The sequence below is a fragment of the Scomber scombrus genome, chromosome 12 (assembly GCF_963691925.1).
Source record: "Scomber scombrus chromosome 12, fScoSco1.1, whole genome shotgun sequence".
Lineage (NCBI taxonomy): Eukaryota > Metazoa > Chordata > Actinopteri > Scombriformes > Scombridae > Scomber > Scomber scombrus.
This window is the reverse complement of record NC_084981.1, coordinates 12,826,574-12,838,090: the sequence shown is the minus strand read 5'-3', so window position 1 is coordinate 12,838,090 and position 11,517 is coordinate 12,826,574. Positions and strand designations below refer to the sequence as shown.

At 39.1% G+C, this 11,517-nt stretch overlaps 1 protein-coding gene across 1 annotated transcript; it reads left to right on the top strand.

The window, feature by feature from the left end:
- The first annotated feature begins 10 nt into the window (after positions 1 to 10).
- phf3 (PHD finger protein 3) lies at positions 11 to 11,356 on the top strand. Its single transcript, XM_062430920.1, has 14 exons — positions 11 to 98; positions 1,381 to 1,631; positions 2,282 to 2,398; positions 2,502 to 3,819; positions 4,670 to 4,946; positions 5,353 to 5,404; positions 6,194 to 6,308; positions 6,436 to 6,592; positions 6,705 to 6,821; positions 9,459 to 9,581; positions 10,052 to 10,196; positions 10,293 to 10,479; positions 10,567 to 10,714; positions 10,818 to 11,356. Exons 2-14 carry the CDS (start codon positions 1,397 to 1,399, stop codon positions 10,917 to 10,919), a joined length of 3,093 nt encoding a protein of 1,030 aa, XP_062286904.1. The 5' UTR covers positions 11 to 98; positions 1,381 to 1,396; the 3' UTR covers positions 10,920 to 11,356.
- The last annotated feature ends 161 nt before the right edge of the window (positions 11,357 to 11,517 follow it).

Here is an 11,517-nt window from a genome sequence, read left to right as displayed (position 1 = left end):
GGACGAATGACGGCAGAGTTAATAGAGGAAGTTACTGGGAGCTGCTGTGCTAGTATGTAACCTTACAGGAATTGGACACGGCGTTGCAGTGAAAAGGGGTAAGAGTCTTGTAAATATGAAGCCCCCTAAATATCTAACAGCAAAAGTTGGAGGATATGCATGTGGGCGTGATCATCTAACTAGCAGCAGCAGCAGCAGCAGCATCCAGGCTACAAGTAAACTTGGTTTGTAAGGCCTGTGCTAACGCGAGCTAGCCAACCTGGCTGACAGATTTAGCACCGAGCTGTCTTGACTTCGTATTTAACGCATTTTGTGCAACATATTTATGCATTTTTTAGCACACGTGTTTGTTGTTAGCACGCAAACGGAGCTAACGCAGCCGCTTTAGGTATAGAGTTGCCTTGGGTGGCAACTTCCTCCACAAGTTAGCGTTAGCCTGCTAACATGTCAGCGGATTGTTGTTAGCCGTGCAATGCTAACAGCTAACTAGCAAACAACTCTGTGGAACCAACATAAACTAGTCGCTTCTGTGTGTACATGAATTTATATCAGGTGAAATTAAATAGTGTCGTCAAGTAACATGCACCCCACTGTAAACTAATTTAGCATAGTTTGTGTTTATACACTATTAAGCTCTGTCCTGTTTCAGGTGCAACTTAACTTATTTGCCTGCCAGACGTTACATTACAGGTAATTTAACATTAAGTTTGCAAAAAAAAAATTGTTCACGAACACTTATAAAAATAGATGTCTGGTAATGCCCATATGTCTACTATGTAAACCTCGATGTCCCACTGTCGACGTTCTCTTTACGTTGCTGGAGGATAGCAATCCATTAAGCATTTACAGCTGATGCAAGGAGCACAGAGGAGAAGTTTTTAGCTGCGTTGTCAAGTTATGTTTAACAACTATGATATTTATCTAATGAACAGTAATGTATCAAACATGACAGTTATCTTCTACAGACTATACACAAGCACTTTCTGTAACTTAATTATTGATGTAACTTTATTAATACTATATGCTTTGCTGTACATACATGCACATCATTTCTCAAATAGTAGTTTTTCCTCAGATAAGATTGAAGACATGTTCAGTTTAGATTAGACCACAATGGTCCCCTGAGCCTGGTGAAGTGCGCTGCACTGCTGGGATGATGCTCATGGTATCTATGGTAGCTATATTAAGCATGAAAAAACATTAGATGCCTGCTTCCCATGCAGTGTAACATGTGATGGTTTCACCTATTTATTGACATTCCTTGCACATCTTTCTGAACATTATTGTGTCATGTTTGAATACATTTAGAGAAGGGTCAAATTCCTTGTAACATACTTGGTCAATAAATATTCTGCCTCTGCTTGCGTTGTTTCCATACAGGAAGGCAGCAGCATTCATGGATATTGTGGACACCTTTAACCATTTAATACCCAGTGACCAGTTGGATGACTCCCTGATAATAGGCCAGAACTTGGAATGTGAAGCCAGTAATGAGTTTGGGACAGGTGTCCAACTGGAAGATTCACTGAAGAACATGCTCAGTGACAAAGATCCCATGTTTGGATGTGCAAGTGCTCAGTTCAATCTGCTGGACAATGAGGACTCCACTTTTCCAATTCCTGGCTCAACAGGTTTGTCCACAGACAGAACGAGTGTGTAAAAAAAAAAAAAATCCACATGTGGTTTCATATCTTGACTCTATTCCACATCAAAGTAACATATTCTATCACCTAAGATGTTATAAAAAGCTACTCACAATGAACTGGCAAAAACGCACATGCAGATAGTGTTGAGCATGAAATGACTCATTCGGTTTGCAGCAGTGATGGTTTTCTGTGGCGTTTGTGCTCAGATCTTGATTTTACTGTTTAGGCGATGGGAAAAGAAAACTACCAAGGTCTCCTTAGATTTAGATAGGCAGGTAAAATCCTGACCTTGTTATAAATGCCTGTATGAACACAAACACTTTAATGTCATTGTTAAGAAATATAATTACAGTTAGATATTACAAAATTCAAACAGTATTTGTTTTACTAGATTATTTGTATTTATTTATTTATTGTTCTTGGTGAATAAGTTTTGTATTTCCGAAAGATGAAACAGTTGAAGGAAATTACACTCCAAGAATGAGTTTGTTGATGTGCCAGTGTCAGACAAATTACTTTTCAGTTGTTGTGATTGGCTGCTGCTGTTTAAGACTGTTCTCTAGTAAATAATTTGTCCCTTACATAGATACATTAGAAGATAAACTTCCTTTGTTTGTTTTGTTTTCTTGTGGCAGGTCTCGATGATGGTTCAGCATCCACAGGGCTCAGCGGTGAACTGACAGTTGCAGAGACTACACAAGTCAAGCGGCCTGTTGGCAGGCCAAAGAGACGTCCTTGTAATTTAGAATTAGGTAAGCTTGTGTTTATTTAGATTCCTGTGTCCACCACATGAAACCTGTGAATTAAAATATGGGTCGACACGTTTTCATGTTTTGCTTCCTCTCATTAAAACAGAACATAGTGGCAGTCCACAACCTGCTAAATCACCCACCAACACCATGATCAGAGGAAGACCAGGAAGGAAACCAGCCAACAGGCTACAGAAGTCTTTTCTGATTGAGAAAGGAGTTAAAGGCCCCCAGCTGAAGAAAGAATTAAATCTGGGAGGGCGTATTAATGTTAATGATCTTGATGGTGGATTATGGCTAAAACCTTCAGTTGTTTTGAGACGATTGACTGTCACAATTGGAGGATTTAAGATTGAGTTACTTCCAGGACCCTCTTACACACAAAATATTGATGCAAGCTTTGCGGAAGGTTTGACGTATGGTGGGGACATAGGGTTTGCCGTGTTGCCTGATGATACTGTCAATGTACAAAATCCCGTACCTGAGAGTGTGGCAGTGACGGATGTAAGTGAGAAGAGCTCTGCTGATGATGCACCTCTTGGGCTGGGCCCGTATGTGAATCCTAATGACGTGCAGACAGCCAACGGGACTGTACTGGAAAGTGCCTGCACACAAGAGACAGCACTTGACAATCAGAGTGCATCTGAAAAGCACAAGCCAGCCGATAAAGAAAAAGATGACATCAAACAGCCACAAGACGATGAGAAAAACGTGACTACTGTTAGTAATGAGACTGATGTTAAGGAAAAGCAACAGACTGTGGACACAAATCAGCTTAATCTTAAGCAAGGACTGACTTCTAATAAGAATAAGACTTTGGTTTCATGTAAACCAAGCAACATGATTAAGGGATCTAAAGTGTCACAAAATATGCCATCCAAAGCCATCCAAAGAGGAGACCTGCACAAAATTAAATCTCTAAAGGAAAAGAAAAGCATTGCACCTTTAAAAAGGCCTGGAGATAACACCCCGAGTGAGCCTGCTAATAAAGTGCAAAAGATACAAGGTGCAGGAGATCCTAAAGCGAAGCCAAAGTTGACAACTACCACGAGCCCTACAAGCAAGAAGATCCCAGCATCTGGCAACCGTGTTAATGATCAGCAGAGTCCAACCAAACCTGCTCATTCTCACAATAGCTCCAAAGTTGATACTGCTCAGCCGACTCACAGCCGTCCAGGCCTTTCTTTAAAAACACCTGAAGAAGGAGGGCAGGAAAAGTCTAAAATAAAAAAGCCAGAAAAGATCCTTCAAAGACAAAAAAGTAAAAATGCGAGAAGCATCTCTGTGGACGAGCCACAGCTGTTTATCCCAGATAACGCTCCTGCTGTGAAGAGGGAAAGTGCTGATGAGCAGCCTGCTAACAGTGAGACTGTATGGGATGGAAACAACTGCTGTGGTCTGTGCAAGAAGCACCATAACAACATGTAAGTGTGCACTTCCCCTATATATAGAGACATACAATATAAGAGTTCCAGTCAAGGCAATTTCATTATTTAGACTTAATGAATGTGTATTGTAGGGATAACTTGATAGAAAAAGGTTTTTAATTTGACAACTGTTGTTTTCCATTTGTGCACACTAAATCACTTTTTCTTATGGCAGCATAGACTATTTTAAGGGTTTTGGGAGTTTAAACAAAAGATGTGATGATAAAAGCTGAAACTAAAACATATTTTTGTTATCAGTTAATCTGCAGGTTACTTGCCTGATAAAAGGATTAATTGTTTTATCTGTAAAACATCAGGAAAGTGTGAAAAATGCCCATTACAGTTTCCTAGATCACAACATGAATTATTCAAATTGCTTTGTTGATGTGATGAGCAGTGCAAAACATGAAGATTTTCCGTTCACTATAAGAAAATGAAACATGTCACATTTGAGAAGCTATAATCATTCAATGTATTGCATTTTGTTTGGAAAAATTGCTTTAATGTTTAATCAAGCATCAAAATAGTAAAAATAATAATACATTTTTTTTTATCAGCTAATCAATGAATTGCAGCTCTAATGATTATGATGGGGAATTGAAAGCCAGTGAACCACAGCATTTACACAATTGTGTGGGCTGAGGAGGAAGTCTCTTTATTAAACAAAAGACCCTGGGACTGCGTTAGTCAAATGCTCTGTTTGGTTTTAAATGAGCAGGTGTTTGAATAAACAAAAAAAGGCATTTAAATATTGTTCTCAGTTTTTGTTCTGTGGCAGAGTGCATTCAGGTGCTGACAATGATCATTTGCAAACACACCTCTAAAAATTGCATGGCTTTTTTTTCAGGTTCATGGTAGGCTGCGGTCGCTGTGACGATTGGTTCCACGGTGACTGTGTTGGCCTTGACCTGACGAAAGTGAGTGAAATGGAGGAGGAGGACCAGATGTACGTGTGCTTGAAGTGCTGTGAGGATGAAAGCACAAAGGTGGAGCCCGAGGCCCAGAGCACAGCCAAACCAGAAGCAAAAATTGAAGTACAGGACCATAAGCTGCCCCCCAAACCTAAACCTAAGCCAGGACCCCCCCAGGCACTCACATCAGGAGGAGTCAGACCAGTAAGAAAGGTAAGTCATGTCATTTTTCTAATGAAGCTGTTTGTGTTTTAAAGAAATGTAAATATTTTATTTAAAAAGGATATTTTGTTGTGTTTCCCCCAGCTAATTCATCCTCTGATATTAATCATAGCCAGTGTTACCACTAAACAAGGGTTTGTTGTTTTTTTGCTTTGACTTTGCCTGCACAGAAGGCTTTCACATGGGAGTGTGGTTAACACGGTGTAGCCTACTCACCAAGCTTTAGGACAGGTTGTCACATAAAACTCACTTGTTTTCTAAAGGTGTCAATCTGGATTTTTTTTAATCGTTTAACATTTCATATGTAATATCGTCCTGTTTTGTTTTGTTAAAATATGATTTCTAAATATATTGCAGCATTAATAATTGGGCCTTTTGCATTTCTCTGATAAAACAGGACCCTGATAGAAGGCAGTCCACAGACGCGAAAGAAGGAGCTCATAAAACAGGTATTTCTTTAAGGGTTGTTATTGAAAACAAATGCATATATCATACTTTTGGCTTTTTCTAATATGCTGAGGTAAGTTAATGGCTAGACTGGGTTTACTGGTTTCATGGTTCAATGTCACTGCTAATATTTTTGCTACAGGTGTTTATTACTTAAATATATTCATAAATATTTATAGTGCCAGTTCAGAAAGAAATGTGACAGATTTCATCACCAAATGCGCCACATATTTACACTGTATATCTGCACCTCATTAGAAAAAAGCACATAAACTAACATTTTAAAAAACAATTTAACCCTATGTTGATGCCAGGTTTAAAACCTCTTGATACAGCCTGATTTTGTCATAACCTCCCCAAAACCCTGACACTGTTGATATTTACAAACATAGTTCACAGAAAATGTCAACAGTGTTAGGAGGACATTTTTTTGATTTTGAAATACTGTTGAGCATAATTTAAAAAAAGATCAGGGAGTGGATCTGTAGGGTCTCATAAAATAGCTGTAAGCAATCTGTGTTGTGTCAGTTCTGTTTTGGATGGGATGAACCCCATCTACAACTCGATTTGTTTACATTCTTTGTTCAATTCCAGATTAAAAAATACCAGTGACCTTTGTTACAGATTAGAAAACAGCAGAAAATTCAAACATGTCAACCATGCATGTCACATTTGTGTGTTGTTAACTCTGCATCAAATCTTTAATATTTCGTCATCCTTTTGGATTCATCTCATTACATTGTTCATTCAGTACATACTGCTCATTACATTTTGTCATTCTGTCTTCAAAGGTGTTCACATGAAACTAGAGACAAGAAGTAAGACTCCATCTTCAAAGAAACCTGCATCTGTTGAAGAAATTAGGCGGAGTGTGCGAGAATCTCTCAAAGAAATCCTCATTCAGAGGTAGGTATTTCCTGAGTAGGAGTTATTTAAAGTTGTAGTCGTGTAAATGCTAAAATGTGCATTTGCCTATGTATTCTAAAGCTTTACAAACAAGTGTACCAAATATGTGAGGCTTTCTACATTGCAGGTTGAAGGAGTCTGATTTGAAGGTCTCAGTGGAGAAAGCTTCTGAAGTTGCCAAGAAGACGGAGAGAGAGCTTTTTCATTTATATAAAGACACTGAAAACAAATACAAGAACAAGTATAGAAGCTTAATGTTTAACCTCAAAGATACTAAAAATAATGTAAGTACAGTTTTGTACTATTTACATGCACATTTCTCAGTGCTGTATTTCCTGTTTAATACAAAGCTACTTACACTTGTTTTCTTTTATTTATTTAAATTGTACTTTTTAGGTCCTCTTCAAGAGGGTTCTCAAGGGGGAAATATCTCCTGCTAATCTAATCCGAATGAGTCCCGAGGAACTGGCCTCAAAAGAACTGGCTGCCTGGCGACAAAGAGAGAATCGACATGTGAGTAACGCGCAGATCATTTCTGTAGTTGCCCTCAAATCCTATTGCATTCATTCAAACAAATAGCGTACAATGGGCTTCATTCACTAGCATGTGTATAGAAAATGTTCTTACTTAGAGCACAAAATAAGTTTGGACGCAAAATAACTGTTGAATTCATGATACATGCTCACCAGCCAATTTAGTTCATGCCACTGTCCATATGTTAGTGAATCAGAATCACAGCGTACTGCCTAGCCCCTATTGCTTTACATAATGAAACATGTATGCGTAGAGGTGTATAATGGAGAAAGTGGAGAAGTTGTTTTAAGAGCAGAAGAATTTCATCACTTAGAAAAATTAATTCTCAGGAGTGATGATGGTTTAAAAAAAACAAAAAGGGACTGTGGCTCAGGTAAAAAAGACATGGTTTGAAGCGGAAAAAAACAAAACAATAATAGATAAGAAAAAAATAAAGAAACATGTGGAGGACAGGGACCACCTGATCTGACAGCTCAAGATGAGACACTCATCGTAATTATTGGACAAACATCCATAATTGGGATACTTCCAAGAAATGAGGGTGAAAGTGATGACATCCAGCAAATACTTTCATTTTCAGAGGTAATTTATTTCATAATTGTAAGGTGATATTTTCAATTTCCTGTTTTTTGAAATCAACAAGCACAATACAGTCCAAGTAACATTTACATTTTACTCAAATGAAAATGGTGGATGGCATGCCATCGACCTCTCACTCCCAGCTGCCAGCCACACAGTCCACTTTCCAATTCACAGCCCAGGAATCTCGTCAGTATGCCCGCGCCCTCAACCAGCCTGTAGCAACAGGCTTTAAAGACATTAATGAAACGCTGAAAAAATTATTAAATAAGTGCATGTTCTGAAGTGTTCTGTGCATTACAAAAATGTAGATACGCTCCAGACATGAAAAAGTAAGTCATTTCATAACAGTATTGTTCAGTTTTCCATTTTAAATTTAGGCATTTCAACTTATCATTAGAGACGCTGCATTAAGTCATGGCAAGCCTGAATGGCAGCAGTACTGGGAGGTGCGTCATGTGGCCTGCAGTCTAGTTGTGGTTCTGTTCCAGGTGGTAGAGGAATGCCATGAGCCATTACAATGTTGGGGTATGAAGGAGTTTGCCACCAGCTGTGTCCAGACGTATCCAATGGCCCTTGAGCAGCCCAAAGGCACGCTCTTTTACATGTGGCCATGGACATGGTTGTAGCACACCTCTTGAGGGGTTACGGGATTGACAAATAGGGTCATCAGCCATGGCCATATCCCCAGTCACGTAGACATTATAAAATACTTTAGCATAAACAGAATAGATTGTTTAGATTTAATAGCCCACATAAAAGATCCTCACTAACAAGCTATCCATCTCTCACAGCCCCTGCCTCCAAATGCTTTCCCACTGTGCTGTTGTAAAATGAAGGAGCTCTGGGTACCTCCTGGCCAGCGGGCCACAATGTTGAGTATGTGGCAGTCAGTATCACAGATTACCTGTACGTTGATGGAATGGTAATTTTTCCAGTTCATAAATCGGATGGTGGGTAGATCGAGCTTTGATGCGCATGTGGGTGCAGTCAATTGCTCTAATAGTTATTGGCAGTCCAGCAATGCCATGAAACCCCCTCTTTACATTACTCTGATGTTGTTCATCATGAGGGAATTTAATATGCTCAGGTCATTCTTATGATGCCATTTAAAACCTTTGGGATGGCACAGCTCAGATAAGGTTGCAAAATCCCGGCCTGATCTGTTATTTCCCTCTGAAATGACCCTGTAGCCAGAAAACTCATGAGAGACAGGACTTGAACAGGATAAGGTATTGGGTGGGAGTGGTGTGTCTGATGACTTCGATGCTGTTCCAGGGAATAGCATAGTTGCAGCAAAAACTCTGTAGTCGGGAACGACTGATAAGAGATTCGTCACTCTCTGCTAACATGTGAAGATGTGCCCTCTCCTAAAGGCACGGGCTGCAATATCTTCCAACAAGGCTAGATATGCTATCTTAGCACTTGCTTGGAGGTAAATTGCAATCATTGGCCACTTATGCACAATTTCAGGGCACTAGGAATTGGTGGGAGTCGCTGATCTTTATAGGCCAAGTCCAATAAAAACCAAACTCTCATATACTCAATTGTAAGATAGGATTCGGAAACTCAGTTTATATGGTTGTATATTTTAAATGATGACAATAATTGATTTCATAGTTATTTAATGCATTTGGCCAAAGCATTAGTAAATAAACCGTTTTAAAATATTATTGTCTATTAGAGCTTTTTTCATGAGTGCAGTTTTAATATGCTGTGCATTTAGTTAAAAGGTGTGTTTACATTTTCTAAGACAGCCAAGCTTCATCATTTGTGTGTATGCATGCTGTGAGGCAGTTATAAATGCAGGTAAGAAATATATTGCATGAATCCTGGATTTGTGAGTAAAATGTTTGTACGCACAGTTTAAGCACAGATTTGTGTGTACACACTGTTTGTGAATGAGGCCCAATGGTTCTTAAGTGAAGTTAAGATCATCAGGTAGTTGCCCTTTTCAGTTCTTAGTAAACAAAAAATGTAATATTTTAACTAATATCTTCCATGTTTGAGATATAAAACTTTTTTTCGTTTTTCCAGACAATTGAAATGATTGAAAAGGAGCAAAGAGAGGCAGAGAGACGGCCAATCACTAAGATCACACACAAAGGGGAAATTGAAATTGAGAGCCAAGAACCAGTGAAAGCACCTGAACCTATAGAGGTAAGCCACAAGCCAAACATGAACACTGCATTACACTCAGCGGCCACTTCATTAGGTGCACCTGTGCAGTCTAATGCAATCCAATACAACAGCTCTGCCATAAATTCTGCATTTATTAAGCATATGCATTTTCAGTTCTTGCTGATATTGTCAAAAAGGTAATAATTTTACTTGATGTTTATTAATGTGGTTAATGTGATGTTGGTGTGCATACTTGAGGGGGGCATAATATTAGGAATCCTTTTCAAGATAATACAATCCAGTACAACACCACCCACTATGACCTCAATAATAAACAAAGTACAATTATCACCTTTCTGGCAGTGTCAAAAAAACTGAAAATGTTTAATCTTTGTAAAAGCAGAATTTATGGCAGCGCTGTTATATTGGATTGCATTAGGTTGTACAGGTGTACCTAATGAAGTCGCTAGTAAGGCGATGAGGTGTCTAATTTAATTTATTTTTTCCAGCTCGAGTCTGCCCCCAAAGCAACAGAAGTCTCAGCAGAACCTCCAAAAACCCCAGAAATGAAAGAAGAGAGTACCAAGACAGAAAAAGACACTACCAACCAACACAAGTCTCACTTATTTGACCTACACTGCAAAATTTGCACAGGTATACATCTTGATCTCAGTCTCAAAACTAATTTTTAATGCCACTTCATTATCTTCAGTTACTGACTTGCTGTGCTTTTTAAAATGTCCCTATAAGGTCGTATGGCACCCCCTGTGGAAGAATCACCAATCAAAGTGGTCAAAGTTGCTACTACAGTGGTTAGGAGGCAGTCCACCAAAGCAGATGAGACAAAGAGCACAAAGCCACCTGCAATCGATGATGACCTGCACCTGACTGTTCTAGAGGAGAGCCTCCGCAGTGCTCAGTCAGGCTACGAAGGAAGGTAAGCAGTCATTTCTGACACTTTGTATGGTTCTTGTGCGCAACCTATATTTGGACGGATGGTTCATTGCTGCTACAATCGTCACAGGTCGGAGCATAAACCTGGAAGAGAAGAAGAGGCTGCTTTCCTCTCCAACTTGAATTCCCTGTGGCGAGGTTTCATTCATATGCACGCTGTGGCAAAGCTTGTGACCAAAGCTTTCCCTGTATCTGGCATTCTGGACAACTTGACTCAGGTAAGGTGGACACAAATGAACAAGTTTAGAATATGAACAGCTGGTGCGAAGTGTTGTACATCACAATTCCTGTAAGTAAAGTTTGTTTTAAATGTTTCAATAGGACCTTCCAGACAGCATTCAAGTTGGCGGGAGGATAAGTCCGCAGATAGTTTGGGACTACTTGGAGAAGATTCGTGCAACTGGAACAAAGGTGAGTTTTTGACAACTTCCTCTTTACAGTGATCCAACCAACTGTAATTAGGTCTGTATCATATGATGATATATATCATGTGACGATAGAAAAAAAAAAATCAGTTGTTTCATATTATCCTCCAACACACTTTACAGAAATACTTTTCATGATTTGAACTTATAGTAATGTAAGTGTAGTTGTCTCAACTGTCCAACTCTCCACTGCTGTCTCTCTGCTCTGCTCAGTGTGTGGAGAGACTATGAAGACCAGAAATGACTTACAGAAAATGTGTTATATTGTGATCGTTAACTGGATATGAAACAACCTTTATATCTGGATGTGAGATTTTGGTCATATCACAGAGCTCTTACTGTAGTATAATGTAGATTAAGATATTAAAAACGTTTTCCCAACTATTAAAACTTTTCTCTATAGAGAACACATCTTTGAACTTTTCTATATTTTTACTGACACATGCTTTTTCTTTTATTAAAGGAGGTGTGCCTGATTCGCTTTGCCCCTGAGACAGAGGAAGACGAGATCTCTTATACTCTTCTTTATGCCTACTTCAGCAGTCGTAGGCGTTTTGGGGTGGTGTCCAATAACTTGAAACAAGTGAAGGACATGT

Coding starts and splice junctions, on each gene's coding strand:
- phf3 (XM_062430920.1), top strand. CDS start 1,397: ATGGATATTGTGGACACCTTTAACCATTTAATACCCAGTGACCAGTTG. Junction 2,399..2,501: donor TCCTTGTAATTTAGAATTAG/GTAAGCTTGTGT, acceptor TCATTAAAACAG/AACATAGTGGCAGTCCACAA. Junction 6,309..6,435: donor AAAGAAATCCTCATTCAGAG/GTAGGTATTTCC, acceptor TCTACATTGCAG/GTTGAAGGAGTCTGATTTGA.